Source organism: Aptenodytes patagonicus, chromosome 4 (assembly GCF_965638725.1).
Source record: "Aptenodytes patagonicus chromosome 4, bAptPat1.pri.cur, whole genome shotgun sequence".
Lineage (NCBI taxonomy): Eukaryota > Metazoa > Chordata > Aves > Sphenisciformes > Spheniscidae > Aptenodytes > Aptenodytes patagonicus.
Window position 1 is genome coordinate 62,685,627 of NC_134952.1, and position 24,385 is coordinate 62,710,011.

The following is a 24,385-nucleotide window of genomic DNA, read 5'->3' on the forward strand; positions in this document are numbered from 1 at the left end:
TGAATAACGAGGTGCTCCTGTTCTCCCGGGGGGAAGGCAGCGTTTCGGTCGGTGTGATTCTCTCCTCTTACTCGCACAGCACATGCGTACCAAAGTCCTTCTGTCCTGTGGATGTGGGTGGGTGGTGAATAGGGGAGGAGCAGTTTGATCTGACTGTGGCTGGCAGAGCTCGCTCAGTTGGTCCTGTAAATGTGGAACAATCCCATGAAGTCTGTGGGATGAGTGTGATACGAAGCAGTTTATGAGTATTGATGGGTTTAAAAAAGAGGCAGCCGTTAAACTGCTGCAGACTCATTTTCTCCACCTTCTCTATACTGAGGTCAGCTTTGGGCATCCCATGGGGAACAACTTAAGATGTTTTCCCTAAGTTGGGAATGGAAGAAGAGACTTCGATAAAGGTTTATAACCTCTCAATGGTATGTAGAAGTACAGACAATTATAATAGAAGAAAAAAGACAGGATCTGAGGAATTTGAAGGAGTGGGAGGGCTGGGAGTCACAGCAACTGGTGGGCCAGTGTGAAGAAGATAAATGTAAGAAAACTCATATGATCATTGCTTAGGAAGGAATTTGAAATCAAGGTAAGAGAGAGAGCTGAGGATCTGTAGGATGTATCAGCGGAGAATATCACTGAGTATATTTCTCAGCGGATACATATCAGAGCTTACATATTTGTGGCCAATTCAAACACAGTTAGTTGTGGGACAGGACCCTACAAATTGAATAACACTTTCAGGGCATCATGGGTACCTGCAAAACTTAGCAGCAGTGCCAAATAAACAGAATATGTGATTCTGTGTACATCTGTGGGTGGCTTAAGAACAACTACAACAAAGTGCCGAAGAGAAAGAAATCCCCAAACATTTTTTCATTGCTAAACCTCTTGGATCAATAGATAATTTGACATAGAAGATGATCTCCAGGAAAAAAAGAAGTCGCTATTTCCTCTACAGCTCCTTTTCCAACTACAATTATTTGTAACACAAAGCACCTCCATTTTACAGCTAGCAGTTTGTACTTGGCAGAGGTTTCTGCTTGAACACACAGTAAGTGCTGCTCTACCTTGGTACAGCTGGCCGAGTCTTGAGCTGATCCCAGTCAAATGCTATGAACTTTCAAAACACTGTAACCTTTCACAAAGGCAAACTACACACACAAGATTGGTCTTATTTTTCATTTAATTAAGTCTAATAGTTTTCAGCCTCCAGGGTTATCAGGAGAGAACAGCTTGCATTTGCCTGATTTCTTGCCATGCTTTTATATTGTTTGTGCCTTTCCTTGGGCCACATATACTTTTGGGTCTTTGTCACTGCCCAGTGGCAGCATGAAGTCAACTGATAAGGGAAGAGGAGACCTCTGAAACTGCCCAGCTGGCTGATTGGGATTCCTCAGATGCTGCTTCTAATAAGGCAAACAGCGTTGCAATAATTTCTCTTGATCTCAGCAACAAATGCCAGAAGCTCACGATGAACCGTGCCAGCGTGTCAATTTTTCAGGCACAAAAGGGAGTTCGGGAGCTACTAGGAAAATTAATTCTGAGGGGTGAATATTTTGGTTGCTGTTGAGCATGTTACAGGCTGAAGAACCTATGCATAAGTGTTTATAGTAATACCCTTGAGTTTTTACCACTTCAAGCGCAAAAAGAAGGTAGAGGGAATTCAGTAAGCATAAACAGAACAAGCAGTTTCTTTCAGTTATAGACAACTTTATGCTTAAACCCTTCCTGCTACTTAAGGAACAAAGAGCTACTTAATGTATGGTGCTGTAAGTGCAGACAATTGTCTGTTAACTGTTACAATTGACAATTTGTCAATCTATGCAAATTTGAGAAGTTTTAGTCCCTCTAGAATGCATAAGCCTGGCAAAATTATTTTGTATGGGGAATTTTTGCCCAACCCCATACCGGGGGGTAAGGAGAACACAAAGAGGAGAGTGAACCAGAGTTTGGGAGGACCAGGTGCCCCTTTGTCAGTCTTTGCCCACCTTGTCTGGTGACCTTGACAAGTCACCGAATTTCTCTGTATCTCAGTTTCCAGATCTGCGGCAAGAAAATAACAGTATTTTCCTCTTTGCAAAATGTTTTGAGGCTTCTAGATGAAAAGCACTGTGGAAGAGCTAGTTGAGGTTATTAGTAATAGCCAGGTGTTAAAAAGCACTATTTCATTTAGGTATCTACATAGCAGACGATAGATACACATTTTAAAATGATACACATTATATGGCACATTTCAAAATGCTGTCAAAGCCCTGTAAAGATTTGGCAGCAAATCTGAACTCACATCGGTGTTTGGTTACAAACAGAACTTGAGTGCTTCGCTGAATATGTGTAGGTATAAACATATATAATATGCATATACGCGTGTGTATAAGAAGAACATTTGTTAATTTACAGTAATTTTCCATTTTGAGTAAGAAACTTGCAATGGCTTTTGCTCTCAGGGAAGAATCTTGACCAGAGTATGAAGTGGTCTGATGCCAAAGCAGTGGTTTCAGACAGTTCAGTCTTAGGAGAAGAGACAGGAGGAAGCTGGGATTTCACCTCCCTTTTTCCACAGAGGGAGCACAGGCCTGGCTCAGGGAGAAACAGCATCCATCACTGTTCACTCCCCAGCTCCTGAAGCTGGCCTGAGTCAGCTGCAATTTGCCTATAAAATCCTACAGCAAATCCATCCCTATCTCTGATATTTGCAGTAAATATTGAGCTGCAGCCTGAAATACTCTTAGACACCGAGCCACTGCAAAATCTGCCCAGACAAGGGAAGTTTCAGGTGCCCCTGCGTGCACTATTTAAATTTTGTAGAATGGATTAGCCAGTTCCATGAGAATTGGAACAAAAATAATTGAATATTCAAGCAGCCCTTAAGAAATGTACTACCTGACTTTTGCAAACATGAAAATACAAAAATTTTAAAAAGGGGAAGATTTAGAGATGCTGCTAAAATTATGCCATTATCATCCCCAGGTAACTATACGGCCTTTAATGAGGTAGCAAAGCATATGAAGTAGAAATTAGTCCAGAAATTAATAATGTTTCTTAATGATCATTAGCTCAAGAGTACTTAGGGCTGGCATTGTAAAAGGAGTCTAAGGTAGTTAGATGCTAAGTTTAATGTGATTTTGGGACTTGGGGGGGTTCAACTGCCCGTTTCTCTTGGGTTTCTCAGAAATCCCAGATGCTCTCTGTACACTCACACATAGCAATGGTCTGTCTGATATCAGTAGATCCTCCTCTTTATGCGGTACGTACTGTCTCAGTCTGACCCTGGCTCAGACCTGCAACTAATGCCTTTGTCTCACATTTATCAGAGAAACTAAGCTCTGTCCATTAGATAATTTATATACTGCAGCTGCTTTTCCATCAAAGTTACCCAGGACACGCTTGAGCTATTTTGTAGCTCTTGCTGTGCCGAGTGCTTCAGGCAATGACCCAAAGTCATTGTCCTGGCGGCAGGTATTATCCTCATACCACGCCCTCCGCTTCCCCTGCTTGAACCCAGACATCCCGTTGGCAGTGGAAGAGAAAACATCACGACCAGCACCGATGAACTGGGAAACTGCCCCTACATGGCATGGAAAAAGCTGCGGGAAGGGATCAGTATGGAAAAGGCTGTGTGGCCTTTCCTCAGCTCTGCTCTGCAGCTTGTCATAAATGAGATAATGTGAGACTATGCCAAAAGGCAACATGATACAAGATAGGGTGTGTTGTGTGGTATTACAGAAAGGGCATGTCGTAAACATTACAGAGAGGAATTAGCTGATGCCCTCATGTGAAGATTGCTAATCCGTGGGCTGTTCATTTATGATTCTGTTGGACTTTTTTCAGACTTCCTTCACTCCACCCCCTCTGTTTATAGCTTCCTTTTGTCCTTTTCTGCCTTTTCCCAACCACTACACATGGTACTATTAACTGACATCAAAATCCTTTCCATTCCCTGTAGTAGACCTGTTGGGATGGTGTCAGGCACTATGCCAGCTGCCCTGACCAGCCAGAAAATTCACCTCACATTCCCTCAAATAACTTTAAAGAGCTCCGTTCACGGCTGCTGTATTCATATCTCCCTAAATATACCCTCTGCTTCATAAGGTCTGGGATTATAATTCCTGACCTGGTTGTTACTCAGTTCAGCAAGGTGTTACTCTGGCATGATCGTCTGAACAGAGATAAAAGAAACAGGTACAATCTGGCTCATGCAAGATGAAATGCCTTGCGAATTAGCTATCCTGTATTGTTTTCCCATTTGTGTCATCATCTCTTGAATGATGGAGACTCCTACATTAGCTCCCTTTTGACATATTTCAGATCTCTGTTTTGTTGTTTATGTAGTAGATGTTTCCAGTTTAGGTATCCCCAAGGACCTGATAATTGAGACAGTTAAAGAAGCTTGAGTTTAGCACCCTGTATGGAGCTCATGCCTGGGAGGGGTTTGATTCAAGAACAGCACTTTCTCTGTGCCACTGAGAGTAGGAGGTATATAGAGTATATAATGCCAGACACTGTGGAGGAAAGAAGGAAGGTAAGCGAACTGGACACTGTTCAAGATATGAAATAGAGTGTACAGATGTGGAAAAAAGGGGCAATCTCCAGTTTTCTTTCTTCAGGGAGTTAATGATGAGCTCAACAGTTAAATTCTGTTGAGCTATGCACATTGTAATAGAGATGTAATGCTTCTCCAGGAAAAGATCTTTGTGTTTATTATGGACTGCCATATTTGGCTGCACCAAATACATCAAAATAATCTAGGCAGGCCCACAAGATCGTAAAGAAAAAGTAATTTTCTTCTAAATATTGGATGTTTTTTACATTTCTGCAGAAGAAAAAAGCTCTGTGTTTTAAATGATCACTCTTTTTGGTTTTTACAAAATAGTATTTCTCTTGTCTAGAAACTACAAGATACGATGTTATTATTGTCAGGGTTTTGTTTAAAATTTGATTATTATTTTTGCAGGATATGTCAGCAGGAACTAGTATCTTAGTAATTTTGTAGGTTTTTTGAGCATCTGTAAAAATGATAAGTTGAACTGATCCTTAACACAACTAATAACTCCCCAAGCCCACCAATTAATCAACTATAGGATGAGCATGAAGATACTAGGTACGCTTAATTGTATATATTCATTGAGAATCAATAGCAAAAGAATGATGCTTGCCTTTGCTTGCCAATGGTTAGAACCTATTGTAATTTTGTGTTAATTGAAGACTACTTTCCCTTCCACCTGCTTGAACTCATGGGATTTTTAGCAGAGTTTCTCTGCCTGCCTTTATGGAACTCACTTTTCATTTCTGATGAATTTAAAATCAGTGGGCCAGAGAAGGAGAGCAGAGTTTGCAGCATGGGAGATGCAACAGAGGGAAACAGACTGAAACTCACCCAAAATGTAAAAAAAACCCAAAAAACACTAGAGCAAACTGAACCTCATCCTCTAAAACAGAATGCTACCAATCTTAACTATGTTCCAGCAGTGTGATGCAGTTATGACAAAGGCAAATACAGTCCTGCCTGCCAGACAATACCTACTGTGATTGCAAATCTCACAGCTGACCCTGGACTGCCTGCCTCCGCATGGGCGATTATTGCTTTGTGTTGGATGTGACTGACACACAGGTAAGACGGGACCTTGTCCCTGGCCTGTAAAACACCCTGAGCATGCTGATGCTGCTCACCTCCACAAACCCCAACTCAAGAGCTGCTTGTTGGTGCTCAGCTGCTTCTCTGAATTGCTCTGATGGAAGGCTCTGCATCCCCCCTCTTACATCAAAGACACCTCACCCAGTCACAGGGATTCAGGTATGCGTGGCTGGTAGCTTTGGCTGTTAAATAGAGACTGGATTTTTTTACTAAATCCTGAAGCTTTCCTTCTCCTTTCAGCATCTGAAATTAGCCAGGGGGTAAAGGGGGAAACACTTGGTGCAGTGACAAGTAACCACAACTTGGTGCTACGTCCTGCCAAACTTTTCCTGGCAGCTTTGTAATATGCTCATGCCAAACATGATAAAAGCTGGCAGTTACAGATGTATTTTGTGGTACAACTCATGGCTGAGAGGAAAAGCTACACTGAAGAAAGCAGTTCATTCCAAGCTCTTACACTGACCTACCCAGACCATATTATCTGCACCTCTGCCTCCTATACCACCATTGTCTATATTTAGTGTATCAGGTTTTAATAGTGGAGGCCGTCTCTTACAGTGTTTGCAGAGTGCCTAACACAGTGGGCTCACAGTTAGGAATAGACCCATACAACTGCTATTAAGGCAAAACCTAATAAGCCGTTGGCTGTGGTGTGTTCCACAATAACTTGGGCTCTTAGGCAATCCTTGATTAAATGTTTTCATACACACACACATACACACACACCCGCTCTTGGGATCATGCAGAGTCTAAATGGAGCACAGAAATCATGGTGTCACGTGGAACAAAAGAGAATTTGACATTTCCCTGGTAGAGAACACTTAAGTCTGTTACTTTTGGAGACAGTCCTGCTATAAAAGGCTGAAATTTCAAAACGTTTCCCCCTGTAATAGAGGAAAAGAAATGGTACTGCGGGTCCCAAATGAAGGAAACCTAATTGCAGAATATTTCTGCAGGAAAACCTTTCTGTTTCAAAGCCCTTCTGAAGAGTGATTAGATGAACAGCCCACTAGTGGTCGGACTTCCTGCCAAATACTGCTTTTGAGAAAGGTAGTCTAAATTCAGTGTTGCTTCCTTAAGCCACAGGTATTTATCCATTACAATTCTATAGCTGTGCAAACAGCCACCTTAAAGCCAAATGGCCCATTAGTTATGAATTGTTATCCCTTAAGCAATACTATGCATTTGAATTATGATTTGCCAGTTGCTGGTCTTTGTAAACATGTAGGACTACACCATTTCCATTTTATTCTGAGATTCATTCCAGTGGGGACAGATGATCAAATCCAGACCTCACATCACTCTAACCACATTTTACTTCCTCCAGCTGTTTGTAGCTTACAAGCGTGCCCTGACAAAAGGCAATGCAGGCTGTACCAAACCAAAGCCAGAACGTAAAACTGAGGGTGGCTCATGGCAGCGCTATAACTCCGCCTTCTCTCCCTGTCCCCTTATCTCCTCTCGGCTCTCTGTGGCTAGCGGGGGTGGCAGTGGGGAGATGGAATTACTTCTTTCTGTTTTACAGGGTAACTTACTTGTCCAGTCTGCCCACTGCAGGCTACTTCTGCTGATGCCTGCACAGGGAGGAGTCCCACTCGGTCACTGAACAAAGGCTCAAAGTGCCATACACCAGGCAGGCAGGTCCTGCTCTTCCACCCACCACCAAATTTCAAGCAATGATCCCTCCCCTCCAGATGACTCTGCTAGCAACCAGGAGTCAAAGCTATGTTTGTTTCTGACATGCTTGGTTGGCTTTTAACTGATGTATCATTTAATTGCAAAAAACACTGGCAGAAAGCAAGCTGCCTTCAGCTTTTGGGCCTCAATTTTCAGTGTTATTTAGATTCCAAATAGGCATCTGATGGCACAGCCAAAAGTATAAAGAGGAGATGACTGTGATTTTGACCACCTTCCATGAAGCTTTCCTGACTGGGTTAGTGTTCTGCACAGAAACCTCTCTCTCATTTGCTAGATGGGTTCTACTCCTTTGCTAAAGAGACAGCAGAAAAAACCCTATGTGTCATTTAAGTCCTCAAAATGAAGCCAAAATGACATTTGAAGGATGAATAGGTGTTGTGGATAGGGGTATTCTTTTTCCCATGCCTTGGTACAATTTCCTACTCTGATACAGCTATTTTCTTTTTCATTTCTAGTTTTTTCTAGCAGAATACACCGGTCCTCTTCTAATATATCTGCTCTTTTACATTCGTCTCTCAACTATTTATGATCAAGCGGAAAGTACGAAGAACTTCCGCCACCCAGTGGTTCAGTAAGTGACACTTGCGTGAACTATTTTCCTGGAGGACAGGGAGCCAGAGGGATGGAGACTGCATTTCCAGGGCTGAGGAGGTACAGGGGGTGTGAGGCTGCATGCTTGGTCTCAGAGCCAGTGGGAGTTTCAGCTTGTTCTTATCAATAGCAGTTTGGCATTTTAGCAGCACTCATAAGCCTGACCAAAAATGGGATCCCAGTTGCAATGGTCACTGCACCTGGTCACAATGGGAGATGTATTTTCCCCAAATAGTTTGCACTCCAGACACACAGCCTGAACAGAAGGTGAAATAATAAACACAGTGGGTAGTAACCCAAAGTCACACTTGACAGAGAAGAGAGGACAAGACTTCAGGTGTCCCACTCCCAGTCTCTTTACAGTGCATTCCCACTCATAAGATGAGTAGCATCAGCATCCAGCACAGAAGATAACTACCCCCATGCCAGCTCTCACCTAGGCACAACAAGCAGGAATTTCAAGAGGTCTGCATGTCATGAGCCAGGTCAAGAACAACTGAGAAACTCAAAAGAAGCACCATAGGAATTCAGAACTGGTAACCTGATTTTTGAAACTAACCTCTTCAAACTGTAATTGTTCTCCAGGGTCATACGCAACATATTTGAGTTCTGAAAGACTTTTAAGAAATAAAACACTTAAGTGACAAACAAAAATAAGAGCTCAGCTGCTGTTATAGAACAATGAAGAGCACAGGTTGTATCTAGCTGTACAAAAACAAATCAGAGGAGCTCATACATAAGCATAAACCAGATAGCTTTGCTTCTCTCCATCACTGGAACAGTAATGCTAACAAGGAAAATTAAACAGCTCTGATATAATACAGTAGGAGCTGACCTCAAGGAAACGCAACCTGCTTAGTCTGCTAGAACTCAAGAGCGTGCCAAAAAGCAATGAAGAGAGGACAGCCAACCAAGATAGCTTTTTATGACCTTTGACAGCCCCTGCCATTCCCAAGACTTTTGAATGACTCTGGAAGAAACAAAGCAGACCTGATCAATGGGAGGGATTAAGAACAGTTACAGACAAGAAAGTGGCAAGCAGCTACACATGATAACTGCCTGGGAGGCTCAAGGCACTGCCACCACCAACTGTATCCCTCCACAGGATGGTGGTTAATGCACCAGGCAGGCTGGGAACTTTCACACTTAAGGAACTTCCTTCTCTTCAGTGTGATTGTCCCCATTCTGGGGGATTAGTGCCTGGCAGAGGGGTGGAACATGATCAAGGAAAGCCTGTTGGCTGCGTAAGCTGGAGCACTGGAAGTGAGAGGGCACACAGGGAACTAGGAGCCTCGAGGAACTGTACAGCTTTCCCACAGCACTTTTTCCACATTATGACTGCAGAATCAAGGGAGCTGGTATACAGCAGAGAAACACAGTGAGTAATAATACCATTTACAGATGGAGGAACAGAGACTTGGAGAGACTTAATGTTAGTGGAGTTAGGGAGTTAGTGGAGCTGGGAATGAGAACACAGAACAGTTGAATTCAAATCCACAGCTGCAAGACGCTTTCCTTCCTTCTCTCGCTCATACACTTAAGAGGAGAGACTTTCTGGTAGCACAGGACAGTCAGCAATACTTTTACCTTCTTTTAAGCGGGCAAGGGATATGCAGAATCCTCCAGTGACCACTCCTTAACGGATTCCTCTGAGGTCCCCATCCTAAGCCAAATTAATTTTAAAATTTCCAGCAAAGCTGGAAGTTTGCTCCAGACTTTGGATAAGTCATTAATTGTTTGAAATTTTCTTAGCTCAACTCTCTCTGGTTTAATTACTTTGAAATTGTTTAATCTTTGACTCTGGCTACCATAGAAGATGCATAATAAAAGTATTTGAGATTTCACATGCTGAAAACCACTTTTCATTTATGTCTTATAATTCGTTTGCAGTGAGACGGACTCTGGTAGTATGGTAAATGTAACTAAGATAAAATGCCACCAGGAATCACTCTTGACATTTGTTTCTAAAACTCAATCTCTATGAGCTGCAACTCATTCTCAGAAGCAAATCAGCAACGCCTGTTATTGTTTCATAATCTTCCTCAAAAGAGAATCAGTATAATAATTTCTACAACAATTACCTCATTTCTTTGTAACAGGCAACAAAAAAGCTATCAATATGAATTAACTTTGCAAAAAAATCTCATTTTGTGTCCACAAGGAAATGAAATACAAACTACCTCCATGCAGCTACTTGAGTTGGCAAAGGACAAGGAAACCATTCAGAAGATATTCAGAATGTTTTTAAATGTCAGACACATCCTACAGGAGCGTTAAGGTGGCCTTAAAATGTGGGAGACGTCTTTTGGAAAAGCACGGCAGACGCCTGCTTGTATACACAGCTGTCCTGTTTTAATGTCTTGTCAGGGCTATGTATCACATTCAGAGCTCGAGGAGCTCTTTTTGATTTGAGGCTAGTAAAAATAAGTTGCTTCCCTGCAAAATGAAAGCAACTTTGTATAATACTGAAAATTATTCCATTAATCTTTGGTTCCAGATGCTTCAATTAAGACAATATCTTAAATCCCATGATTTCAGTGTGACTCTGTGACTCAGTCCTTATTCCTTTTGTGACATTAAACTGTGAAGTAATAAAAAGCAATCTTTCACTTACCTTAATTTCTTTTTTTTTTTTTTTTCCAGCTTGGCCTGCTTCTGCCATTGTTTACACTACATCAGACATCTTCTGGAGACATTATTTGTTCACAAGTTTTCGGGAGGGCACACTCCTCTGAAAAATATGATAAAGGTGACAATATGTTTATCATATTGTGTAAGAGAGAATATCCTCATATCAAAGCAGTCCTTAGAAGAAGATAGGAAAATAAAAAATAATTTATTTTCTAGTTCCAGGAATTATGAGTAGTCAAAATACAAATATAGGAAGAATTTCAGGGCCATGTCCCCAAGGACATGAGCTGAAATCAACGTCCACTTTAGCTCCTGCATGTCAATGTCCAGTTTGACTCATCCACCCAAGGGGCCGATTGTCATGTCCAGGATATTTTGCAGACTGAATGTTACTTTATTATGAGGTATGCTGCTGCAACATTTAGCAATGCTGACAGAAATCACACTCCACTTCCTCAGTGCAATATAAATAGAAAGCAAGAGACAGGCTTTGCATGAGGAAGCTAAAATCAAATTACAAGTAGAAAACAAAATATATTCTCCTTCTATAGGTGGAGGTCTCAGGAAGGAAGATACTGAGCTGGCCTAACGTCTTCTGCCTCCCAAAGCCTCCCAAATTTCAACTGTGTGTCATTACTCATAGGCTCTTTTATTTCACATACTCAATCTTGGTCATTTTGTATCACCCAACCCTCCATCCCATTCAGTGTGATGTAAAGACCCTCCCTTTAAAAGTTTTGCAACACATTTAAGATTTTAGTGAAGGAGATAAATGTTTGGCCATGATAGGGGGCTTGACTCAATTCCAGTCAGAAAGAAGGCAGTGAGATGCACAGCTAGAGATGTTGTTTTACCATACACAGTGTTTAAAAAAAAAAGGAGGAATATAAGCTAAATGGCTTTGGAACCAGAGTGCCATTTCCAAAGTGATTCATGCACGTGGGAGTTAAGGACTCACAGTTACTGTTGTCCGCTCATGTCTGTGGTACATGTACCACAGTGGCATTGCATAAAAAGATTAAAAAGAGAAAGCCTGACTTGCAGCCCTACTTATGGGAGCCAGTCCCTGCACACTGCTCTTCCTGAGAAGGTACTGAGCATTGGACCCTTAACTTAGACATGTAGAAAGGCTTTATCCAGTTTCCAGGGTGGTTTCAGTTGTTTGGCTGGTGGGTTTTATTTTTTCCTTGTACAAAGGATGGGAGCAGTGACCCCTACACAGGGCAAGAACATGACCACATTATCTCTGCTTGGGCTTGCCCAAGCCCATGGCTTCAGTCACCAAGCAAAGGCAGCTGGGGTGCTGCTTTTTAACAAGAGGATGAAGTGGGGCTGAATCCATGGGAGTTGATGCAATGTGTAGCTCAAATATCTTTATAGGAGCTGTGTGCCTTTTTTTTTGCCAGGGTTAAACCAGGACTATTCAGTTTTACTCTTTATTGTCTCGGCTGGTTTAGCACTCTGGCTAGCTCTATCTTGCTTGGAAATGCTGAGTTTAAAGGTACAGTAACAGCTCAGCTGTTTTAACCAGCCCTAGACTTTTAATAGGACAACTCAGAGAAATGTGCCCTTCAGCAGTAGAATCAAATAAGGAAAAAACCAAACATCAGTTCCTACAACAGGCATAAACCACATTCAACACAATCCAAAAAATCTACACTGTGCATCCTTTTATTTTTTTTTAGTGGCTTCATAGCATCTTAAAAAGATCTATATTCTGTGACTCAAGAAACCACTGCAAAGTCTTTCAATGGTCATCAGGGTTTTGCACTTACCAGAATTTATATTTATGAAGTTATGGTTTGTACTTGCTTATCGCCTTTTCTAACAACAACAAAAAAGTATCTTTTGTCCATTCCAGGGCTGTGCCTTTCACTGGGGATTCACTTCCTGGATTGCATACTACATCAACCATCCACGATATACGCCACCATGTATGTATAAGTAGAACACAAAACTGACCTTGGTTTTAAAAAGTTTTTGGTATGCAACCTTAAGTCCTCCAAAATCAACAGGTGGCCCCCACATGAGATCATATGACTAATCTAGCCAGAGATTAGCCTTTACTCCCTGTCAGAAGGAAGATTGTTGTGCAGGAGGCACTCCTGCTGTGCCACTGAATGTACGTTCCTGTTCAGCAATGGTCAATCGCTGTCCAGTTTTATGAACTGGAAATATTTGCCAAGTGGAGAAAACACAAAGAACGACATATTTTGCTCATCTTTGCAATATTTGTGTTAAGAATGCAGGAGAGAACTAGAGCTGGCTGCATTTCCTTGGGGGAGATATTTATTTGCTAAAGATATATCCTATTCATGAAAATTAAGAATTTTTTCTTTTTGTGAGAAATCAGTAAAAGTCAATCAGATACTGCTGATAAAAATGAAAAAAATCCTATGTTTTTTGCTTCCAGATTTCAATCATCATTTTGTTCCCTCTCATTATATTTTATTGTTGCACTGCTGTTTCTTCATGATTTTTTTCTTCTTGTTTGCTCTTTGAACTTTTGCTTCTTTTGAGCATAATTGTCATAACGTTTTGTTTCCTGCTATTTTACTTTCCTTGCTACACCTTAGTCTTTCTTTTCCTCTGCATCTTACACTTATCTATGAGCTTTGGGAACAAAGGGTTTGCTTTGCCATTTTTATTTACACTCAGTTAAATTACTAATTTTTTTCAATCAAAAAATTCTCCTACATGGCACTTGCTTTCCTTTCAAAATAACACAAAAGTTCTGTTTCAAAATGATGTTATTCATTGAAAGACAGTTGAATTTGGTGTGGCTTTAACAGTAATGCTGCAAACAACGTTGAAACCTCCCTAGACACAGTTTTTAGCAGTCTGGGCCATCAGATCAGTAGGTGCAGCTACTTTATAGAGGAAACTATTTGTTCAAGACACAGCTTTCCAACAGAGAAAGCATTCAGAAGAAGCACTTTTAATTGCTTGCCACTGCCTTAAAATGAAAAATATAGGTACATGGGTCTAATGCTGGAGATCACCAGCCCTCTGGCATAGTTAGCTGGATCAGTAAAACATTGATGGTTTTTTTTGGATGCAGGAGCAGGTGACCTCCACAGCCATATCCAGAGATGGCTGGTTTGGGGACAGTTAAAGAAAGGCAAGCAGGTAATTGCAGAATGCTATGCAGGACTGGTAAATTAAACCAGGCTGACAAAGGGCCCGTGAAGAACACCTGCTTAGCAGCTACATACTCACATGTTGACATGTGCTGGTTGTTTTGAGAAGGAGTTTTAGCACATGGCCATAGCACCACAGAGGAGTTGTGTGCCAGCCAGAGAAAAAGGGTTCTCAAAAGTAAAGGTTCGATGAGACTTGGTCAAGGAAGTGAGGTACATACACGTGGTTTGTGTCCCTCAGCTATGACCAAGGTTTACTTAAGAACTGTAAACCTTTGGAGATGAACATGATACAGCACAATAGCAAAAAGGAGAGGGCAGGCAAAGGGCAGGTAAAAATTGCAAAGGCTAAATATATTTCTTGCATGGTGAGACTGTGAAGCAGATAGAGGCTATATAGTAAAGCTTCACTACTGTGGGGAAAAAAAAAAAGTAAAGGATAGGTTGTGTCTTGGGTTCTCTGCTCATGGAGATAGAAGGGCCTATGGGTAAGGTTGTGATTCCTGGCCTGGTTCTGCCACTGACCTTCACTTCATCCCTCCCCTTGCCTTTCCAAGGAATTTAACACCACAAGCTGCTTTGACAAAGCACTTGGATATATGAAGCTGACAAATACTAGAAAAAGTTAGGTGAAAACTGCCTTGAGATCAGTGGTGAAGAGACTTGCATTTTTAGAGTGCTGTTACTATTTGCATTGTCTTCATATTGTGTGTGATAATATCCATTCTTTCTGCAGAGCCTGTCAGGAAAGAAGTATTTCTGCTCCTCAGCACTAGATTAATTTCACCCATAGCAAACCATGTGCATACTGTAAAATGAAATTTATAATTTCATTCTATTTTCTAGCATTTGGCCACAGACAAGTTTCTTTTGCTGCCCTTGCTTTTCTGGTACGTAAAAATTAAAGTTTTATTAATGATTGTGGAATAGGAGTAACTCACGATTTAGCAAAATGCAGTAATGCTGCTATGCATTTGTGTATATATATGTCCACGCCCACAGCCCTGTGTCGTTTGACTGGATTTAGTGATAATCTATTAAGGTTTCCAGGCCAGGAAGTCTCCTAGTACTATATACACCTTAATGTGAAGTTCTGTATCTGAGAGTCATGAGAACACTGTCAGCATTATTACTACTCATAATTATGTAAAAACACTAATATTTAGACAGATTGGAACTTGCCATTTTTAAAACACTGAAGAATTAAATCCTAAGCAGACTTTGCAACGGTACTGTGTACCCTGAATAACTTAACCTCAACAGCTATTAAAAACAATAAACAATCCCTGCCAAAGTGGGTTAAACCAAGGGAAAGAGCAGGTGATGAAGGATGGCTGAGTCTACTGAACCTGATGTTTGAATGAACATAACCATATAGTGAGACAGAGGCTCAGTAAGAAATTCTCACATGGAAATTCTCTTCCATCCTCCGTGGGCATTGCATTTAGAAATGCTGAGTGTTGACTTTCCCAAGCAAGCATGGGTCAGTAGCCAAAACAGTCAGCCTCTTTGAAAATCAGATACAGACCAGTTTCCAGAAATATAACAGGAAGACAGGACAGTAACGTGTCTAGGCTCCTTCAGGCAAACACTATTCAGAAAAGCATTCAAACAACTCCTTATCAATATTTAAATGCTTTCGTAAATTGGGACCCTTAAAGATCACAGTTTTGGCAGTGTTTGCCTCTGGGGGTTGGCCATGCAATTCTCAGCTTTTCCTGCCCTAACAAGGCATAGCAAAGGCAAGCAAAATGCTCATATGAAGAAGTTCACGCACTCAGTGAGGGTCTTACAGCCGAAAGCAATAATCCTGCACTGTGGAGGCAGGAGGTTGTGGCAGCGGTAGGCAGTGGTGTGCCCAGAGCCTTACTGTCTGCACTCTTCTCAAGCTCAGGGGTTACCTGAAACCAAGCAAACCGCTTGCCTGAATATTCAGTGCTACCAGTAAAACTAGTCCTCGTCAAAATCTCCACAAAGAAGAAGCCTCCTTTTCTAATGAAACATCCTTCCTCTCCTCGATGTAACACGCCCTGCTATAGCTTTTATGGAAAATGCTGCCATCAAGCAAAGAGATGAGTCCTGTCGGGGGTATTTGCTATAAAGTATGGCCATCCCCTTCAGATCTGCATCAGCACCTGGTCTGTGGTCTGAATTTTTGCAGCTCTTTTGAGAACTTCCTACCCATGGAAATTCAAAACCTTTCCCTTTCAGACCTTGATCTGGCAGGTTCCCAGACAATGAATTTAAAACAGCAACATACAAAATAAAATAATTTGAAGCTGTTTTCACATGTTTCTAAAACATATGAACAAAATATTTGGAAGATTTCTTTTTTTCCCCCTCTTTTAAGGCTTGTCTTTATTACATATCCTGATTTAAGTGTATACATCTGCAGCTGCTGTAAACAACAGTACTGAGTAATTTGAAGAGTGTCAGCAGGCCCTTCTGAAAGGTTCTCATTTAGAGAAATTACTCTAAGCTTTGCAGGAATGTTTTTCTCATAGGGTACACGTGGAATATAAAGAGGGGGAACGGTATGTAGACTTCAATATTTTATCGTCATAAATATGGTAAGCCTTTTTTCTGCTGTTCCCTACTGCCCCATATTTTATATCTGAGACACTGACTAAGGACTAGCTTACATTTAGCAGTACTTCTTGGTATAGAGCATTAGCAGCCACATTTCTAAAGAGGGACATAAGAGCTAATTACAGCAGAATGCAGCTGCAGAGTCAAAGGTAAGCCAATAAAAATCCCTGCAGAAATGCCCTTTGCTTGTTTTACTTAGAATTGATTATAGAATTACTAGGTGTTAACTATATTGGGTGACTATCTCTTGCTCCACAATAGTAGGGGCATTGCACATTTCAGTATGTATAGTGTTTCACAAAAACACTTTTAACTTTGAAACTTTTTTCTTTAAAATAATAGTAATCAGAAACAATCATGTTCCTAGCTCACAATTGGAAGTACGTAAATGAAAATTAATTCTACTGCTATGGCTAAAATTACAGCTTCTGATATGATATTTCATAATAGAGTTTCCTCTTCTGGCTATTTAGTGTTTTACATCTGGTGTTTATGATAGATGACAGCCAGTTAGTTGTAATTAAAAAACATAAAAGGGCTGTGGGATTTGACCCATGACTACATATCCATGCAGAATAACAGCTTGCTAATAGAACCGATTTAAAGTTTCCTAACAAAACCCACAGAAATCTCTCTGCCAAAAAGAGGAAAATTCTTCAGCAATGCTAGCTACAGTGTTCTTTCAGATAATGGCACATTTCGATATAAAATGAAGTTACATATTCCTTTCAATTAGTTTTAACTGAAGTTTGTTATGGATGACTTTCACAATTGGCTTTAAAAAATTACAATTGTATTTCTTTTTTTCTGTATTAATTTTGTGACTTTACACTTTTAACGTTTCTAGGTTTTAGCACTCTTCCTTTTCATTTTAATTTCTTAATTTTTTCCAGCCTTGCAAAATTTAGTACAAATGATGAAAGAAAACACAACTTTTTAACACCGCATTTTTTCAATTTGAGATGAGAAATCAGTCTTCAAACCCAGAAACGAATAAAAAAGTTCAATTCAGTCCAAGATTGAAATGTATATAGCATTTTGGTTTTCTTCATAAAGCAGGGGAAAAATGAAAACCATAAAATTAGATTGCTGTACTGACAGGCTTTCTTTTTCAGGAATTGAAACTGGGTTTCCTACCAGTTCCCACTTTAAATATGGGTAGTAATTGGTTTTGATTCTACAGTGGTTGTAATTGATGAAGGACTGAAAGCCACAAGCAAATCTGAAATCACCTTGTGCTACATGCCGTATAACCAAGTGGGGAGACACGGTACCTCTTCCAAAGATTTAAACCATCTAAATATTAAAGATCAAGTTTGAGAGGTTGGTTAGGGCTAGAAACGGCATAACCAGAGAGTAGCAGAACCAGGAATAATACCAGCTCCCTTCATTTATCAATTCCCGTCTACTATCCCTTCGTCCAGTCTGCCCTTCAGAGAACCGCTGCCTGTTTATTCACCCTATTTTTCCTTCCTCTGTGACCTACCTAGAGAACTGGTTACTGTGCTCTGTAACCGGCGTAACAAAGGTGTTAGGCTGAACACCTTTGAAAGTATGTGTAGGAAGAGGGTAGGCACATTAACTCACGACATCTTTACAAAACCAGAGGTCAACTTTTCAGCTGCTTCTTTGCAGGCTGGATTAAATCCAAATCCTGACAATGATGTTCAGTTCAGAGAAGTGTCTTGCTACATTCCTTAGACCTCAGGGAGCCTCTCTGATCTCCCCAGACCAAAGCATTTTGTACATGCTGGGCATGGGAACCACACTGAAGGCCTGCCTGCACTGAGCTCTACGGAGCTGAAACATGGGCTTTCACACAGGCTGCGCCCACGGTGCTAACTAGACACTTGTGCATTTGACAAAGAAAGATCACAGAACGTATTTCCCATGGGAGAGTCATTTCAGAGCACACATTTTCTGGATACAGAGAATAAGCTGTAATGGAGGGATTTTGGTTATGCACTGCAACACAGTTACCGCAGCATTTTAGGCATACAACTGAAAATATGTTTTTAATATCTTGCAGATGTGTGAAGCTGGAAATCACTTTATCAACGTAGCTTTAGCTCACCAAAATCATTCAGGTCTGTCTTTGCTTCCTGTTTGTCTGTTTAAGACTGAAGTGTGCTTAACCTATCCATCTTCTGCTGGTATACAGTAATTCACGTATCTACATCCACAGTAGATCCACCGCATTAAGAAAGATGAAGTAGGTACCATGCCATCGGTATAACATCTTTAAAATAAATGTGGTGACAAGGAAACATTAGCAAGACTGTTGTTGTTCCAACGCTTATAGCAAATTTATCTTAATTATACACAACTGCAATTTAAATATGGATTTAAGCATGGAAGTTCTCTAAAGCATCCTGTTGACTGACAACAGAGGATTCCATTTTAAATAAGTTTCAAAAACTTTTAAACTAGATTGCAGAAATTTTAGATACGTGCATCTCATGCAAAGATACACACACACATATACAAATACACAAAGATAGACTCATGAATACCTACACAGGCATCAATGTATATGTATGCTCTTAAAACGCTGCTCCAAGCATGGGTTTTCAGGGTCTTTTGTACCATGAGAATAACAGTTATACTATATATAGCAGAAAGTAAAATATATTTTCAGATAATAATAGTATAATTTTGCACTATAACACCCTATTCAAGAAAATACTTCACCACAGTATGATCAACTTCACACAGTGAAGTCAGTTTCTATTCTGGAAAGCTTTGGATGTGCCGTGGTTAGGCAGGTGCTTATGTTGTTTGTTGCAAGGGGCTTGATTCAGTTTAAAAGCAGGAAGAGCCAAATAATTCATCAGCGTTCTCAGTGCCTACAAGTATTAAGGATAGCATTGTTGCCAGAACTTAAAAATGAAGTGTTGCATATGTGGCATTTTGTGTGACCATTATCAGTGGCTGTAGAGAGTCATGCTGTTAGCTGTGGAGTTGTTTTCCTGTGCTACCCTGGGATGAAGGATGAGGATGTGAGAGGGGACAGGTTCACATTCCTGAGTCAGGCTGAATAAGATACAGCTGCATCCTTTATATCCCAGAAGAGTGCCCTTAGCCCTTGCTTGCCTGCTAGTCTGCATTAAACTACTTGTCTCTCTCAAAGAGAGGTTGAATCCTTTGGACATGCCAGACCTTTCCTGTAAAAACTGATACATGGTTCGCTAAGCAGCATTCTCACTGGGATAAATACAGCTTTTGCCATCTCAAAAGATTTCACTGAAACTTTTTTAACATGTTGTACTCTGGGAGCACTGGCCGAGGGGATGGCTGTTACATAGGCAAGTTGTGATAAGGCTCAGTTCCCCTCCCTGTGTTGAAACTGGTTTTGCCTGTTTGGTTTTTTTTTCCCCCCCTTCTTTTTTTTTCCCTTCTTTTTTTTTCCTTTCATAAAGGAAATAAAGCCTGTTTTCCAAGTCCAACCTACAACCCCTTCACGTGGCTCTTCTTGCTGGTATCCTGTCCCAACTATACGTATGAGGTACATGACTTTCTTCTGCTTATATGCAAAGGGTAGGTGGTTACCGTGTTTCAGCCTTTGCCTGCAGAAAATCTGCAACACCTCCACCCAGTTCCCTCTGCACATCAATCATTACGTTCTGTATGTCAGAGTCTCCTTGCTCCCACAAATGTTTCCCCACCAGACCCGTCTCTTCCCTCACATCAATATCGTGACTTTTGTGTATATTCCCCTCCACTACAGACTCCCCAGTGATCCAAGGATTTACCATCCATCTCTTCATCCCCATCCAGCACACTGGGAGGTCCCTTTATAGCTATTTTTCCTCTCCCGTTTCCAGTATGAGTATCACACTCTTCCTCCAGGGGAGCTTTTGGGGAAGTGGTCACTTTTGAAAACTTGCCCTTTTGCTTTACATAAAGTATACAATTAACAGTGCCTTTTCCTTTGCAACAGGTTGGGTCTTGGATTAGTTTCACAGTGATGACACAAACCCTGCCGGGTAAGTTTGAAACAGAATGAAGATAGCCTTTAAATTGTTGTTTGCAGAATTGAATTCTGGAAATCTAAAATTTGCCAAAAAATTTATGGCATATGAAATATTGCCATCAAATCCCCTGTGACATGACTGTATAAACCTTCAAAGTGCTACCCTCAGAAAGCTGCGGAGAGCATGAACACTATTGCAACATCTTCTTTTGATCAAAACCAGCTCTCTGCTTTTTGTGAAATATTGTTGTTTCTTCTGTTTCCACAGTGAAAACAGACTTTGAAATTTAGAAAAAAAAAGAAGTCAGTATTCTTCATTTACAGTCAACCATTTTTGATATAGGAAAATTTCTTTGCATTGTAAACCTGGAATAATACTTCTAATAGGGAGAGGAAAACAGATGTACTTAGTATTTCAAAAGAGGAAAGACACACACGTTCCTGGTAGCATTTCCCCATTTGCTTATATCAGGCAGCCTGCTTAGTAGCATTTGCAACTGTTGCTCAGTACTTTCCTGCATCCTTAGAGACCTAAATACCCATACAAATATGGTCCCTGGGACTGAGCTCTCCAAAACGTTCACTTTTAAATTATTTTTCCATTCTAAAATAGAAACCTATAAAAGCTACTTGCAAAAAGTAGCCCCACATGGTTTACAAATGAAAAAGAAAGGCATTTCAAAGGTGGATGAAACTGCATCATACAAAAATTAAACTTTTAATTTTGTTTGAAAAGAGACAACATTTTTGTGCTTTAGGCTCTGGTATGGAAGTGACCTGAAAGTTTGGGGACATTGTAGGTCTGCGTTTACAAGGGCAGGGAGCAGCAACATACGCAGCACACTCATCCTTGCTGTAACTGTCCCAAACACAACTTGACCAGATGCCAAATGAATGTTTCTGATCCACCAGCTCATTTTAAGGAAGAAAGGACAATGAATTTGCAAAAAGCACCTGTAAAAGCGTTTCCCATTCAGTGTCACTCAGCCCGAAGGGAGAGGTACCCGAGAGACCGCTTACTGGCTCCTGACAACCACAGCAGGGGCCGGGGCATCTATAGTTGTTAGGCTTTGTGAGACCTCGCTGGCAGGCAGCTAAACCTATTCGTGCACCTGCTGCCTGCTTGCCCCAGGGCCGAGCTCTCCCTCCATGCAACAGGAAGTTACAGCACAGCTCCCTGTTATGGTTGGGCGCCAGGGGTAAAAACAAAGTGTTATAGGCCAAAAGCAAACCAGAACAAGTCGAGAGAGGCCATGGGTAATTCTGTGTTGAGACGGCACCATGCCCAAGGAGGCCTTGTGATTTATGGCGAAGTCATAGGTGATACAGGGTGTGTCTAATAGATGTGAACGTCTGTGTGAATTCTGATGTGGAGGCTGAGCTTCAGGCTATGGTGTATCAGCAACTGGAAGGCTGAAAACAAGGGCAGAGTTAACTTGCCCCTGCCCACAGAAGAGACCGCAGACTTTTCCATAAACCCTCTTGTATTCACAGAAACAGACACTGAAGGAAGACACATGATCCCTTTTTTTTTTTTTCTCCTTTTCCTTGGTAGTTGGCATTTTTGCTTTCCTGATGGTCATCCAGATGTCTCTCTGGGCCCAAAAGAAACACAAGCTGTACCTGAAGAGATTTTATCCAGAGGTGCGGAGAAAAGCAGCTATGATTCCTATCATCTTCTAAGCTCTTAACAAGAGTTGAAGCCTAAGCGTACAGTTCAAGAGCTAACTCAGAGTAAATGAGCCATTTCATTCAGTAACCAAAGTGGATCAGAGGAAGAACTACTGGATATCTTTTTCAGAAAATTAACAGTTCAAGACGAAGAGCTTTTAATTAAGTGAAAAAATGTAGCTCTTGAATTCTTGGTTCCTGCTAAAAGATATGATTTAATTAGATTTTCTGTAATGGAGCTAATTGGGAAGGGACAAGAAAATTGCTTATATTGAATGTTAGGCTAGATATTTAGCTGGTGTAAATGGGCACAGATGCTGTTAGAATTAACGAATACAGCTCATCTGCATGCATTCAGGTCTGGTGATTTTAAGGTTCAGTGTTAGATGTTGACGAGAGTCTTGGATTTTTGCATCAGAAGATGTTTCACAGCCTTATTTTTATTAAACTGCACAGGAACAGCACGTTCTGCCTCAGCTCCTCTAAAGCATCACATCAAAGAATGACCGCTATGCTGTTAACATAGTTTAGTCTAGCTTTACAAGGTTTTTCTTTCTTTCTTTTTTTTTTAATTGAATCTCATAGCAAATTGTTCAATACAAATTGGCTTAAATTGATCACTGCAGAGAGGCCTGGCTTTCTTTTGTTTTCAGGTAGGCAGATCAGCCCCATGACCCCAGGAGGGGACTGTTTGTGAGGTGCTTCCCATCTTGCTACTAATTTGCAGCGTGACCTTGGGTACATCATTTAAGTCCACCCCCCTTTCTCACTGATTGGGTTTGCGTGGCAAGGTGTGAGGAGTCCTCCCCCTGAGGAGGAAGGAGCAGCAGAAACAACGTGTGATGAACTGACCCCAACCCCCATTCCCTGTCCCCCTGCACCACTGGGGAGAGAGGAGGTAGAGAATTTGGGAGTAAAGTTGAGCCCGGGAAGAAGGGAGGGGTGGGGGGAAGGTGTTTTAAGATTTAGTTTTTATTTCTCATTACCCTACTCTGATTTGACAGGTTATAAATTAATTTTCCCCAAGTCGAGTCTGTTTTGCCCGTAACGGTAATTGCCGAGTGATCTCCCTGTCCTTATCTTGACCCACGAGCTTTTTGTCATATTTTCTCTCCCCTGTCCAGCTGAGGAAGGGGAGTGATCGAGTGGCTTTGGTGGCCACCTGGCATCCAGCCAGGGTCAACCCACCACACTCACATTGAACAGTTCTGGAAATAGCAGAAGACTTTCTGGACTAACAAATGTGTTAAGATCCCCTTGTCTGGATGCAGTCAGGCACTGAACACCATTCACCTTACTAGTATCAAGCACTGTGAAATCCTTGGGCACAAGGTGAACCAGAGTACAGCTTGTTATTGAAAAGGAAAGGGATCCTGCCAAATGCATTTCAGACCTTATCTGAACTGCCTCAGATGGACACTGCTGAAAGGCTTCACCTCCCCTTCAATTTGGTCAGTCTCTATCTGCTACTTTGCTTTCCAGGACATTATTTTTTAAGGGATTCTCTGGGCTTGTTATTCAAGTCGTGAAAACTCTATTTAGCTCCATTTGCAAATCAGTGGCATCCATGTCATGCAGAAGCACAATTTTTAGCAATTTTAGTTACAGAGAGCAAAAAAACCAGAACTGCTTCAGCAAGTATTAAGATAGGGACAGTTAGGGCATTAAGTCCAGTTTTCATTCTATTTCTGTTGCACATTTATCAATGTCTTTTGGCTCCCTTAGGCTGGTGGAAAAGCTTGCCTAAAGAACTTTAATCATTAGAGAAACACCAGAGTACACAAGCAAGGCAGGCATTTTGTCTCCTAAAGGCACTGTTATCTTTGCACCAGCTCAAGTGTTCTAACAAAGTTAATTTGCCCAGTAAATTGGGTTCATATCCCTCTTCTAATGTCTAACTCACAACACCTATCCTATTAGCCACTGTAACTCAATTTCATCTTGGTAATGTAAATAAATTACTTTCCATATTTTTTAACTTGTAACCTGTGAACACCTAGAATTTTTTATTCCTCTCAATGGAAAACCTGAGTCACAGTGAACATCCAGTTCTCTAACCCAGACTGCTAATAAAGATCTATTTTTGAAAAATTATTTTCTGTACTCTTTAGTCACTTATACCTAACAACAGTATTTTTGAAACCCATTTTTTTCCAGTGTTAAATGCGTGAGTCAAGACTATTGTTTATTTTTTTAATCCAGCTACTGGGATTGTTTTCATTTCATGTTTATTAAATGTCTCATTTTAGCAGTCTTCAAGTATAAAATAGTTTGTGTGGGAGGGTTACTTGCCAAAATTACTTACTTATCTATTAATCTCTTGATTACAATGGCTGCAGATTTAAGTCTGTTCAAGGCATGTTTCCAGAGTGATTCCAATTGCTAGGAGCGCTCTTCCTATTCAACAGTTAGCTTAGGCAAAGGAAGTACTTCAGAAATTGTTTACCTCCCTGCTTATTAGTTGGT

The 24,385-nt window shown here is 40.9% G+C and overlaps 1 protein-coding gene across 1 annotated transcript in view; it reads left to right on the top strand.

The window, feature by feature from the left end:
* TECRL (trans-2,3-enoyl-CoA reductase like) overlaps positions 1-24,013 on the top strand; it is a 71,357-nt gene extending 47,344 nt beyond the window's left edge. The window contains exons 5-12 of the mRNA XM_076337651.1: positions 7,780-7,895; positions 10,559-10,664; positions 12,408-12,480; positions 14,533-14,576; positions 18,305-18,362; positions 19,695-19,780; positions 20,216-20,261; positions 21,804-24,013. Of these exons, the coding sequence (XP_076193766.1) occupies positions 7,780-7,895; positions 10,559-10,664; positions 12,408-12,480; positions 14,533-14,576; positions 18,305-18,362; positions 19,695-19,780; positions 20,216-20,261; positions 21,804-21,931 (657 nt within the window). The 3' untranslated portion in view covers positions 21,932-24,013. The remainder of the gene's footprint in view (positions 1-7,779; positions 7,896-10,558; positions 10,665-12,407; positions 12,481-14,532; positions 14,577-18,304; positions 18,363-19,694; positions 19,781-20,215; positions 20,262-21,803) is intronic.
* Positions 24,014-24,385: the final 372 nt, after the last annotated feature.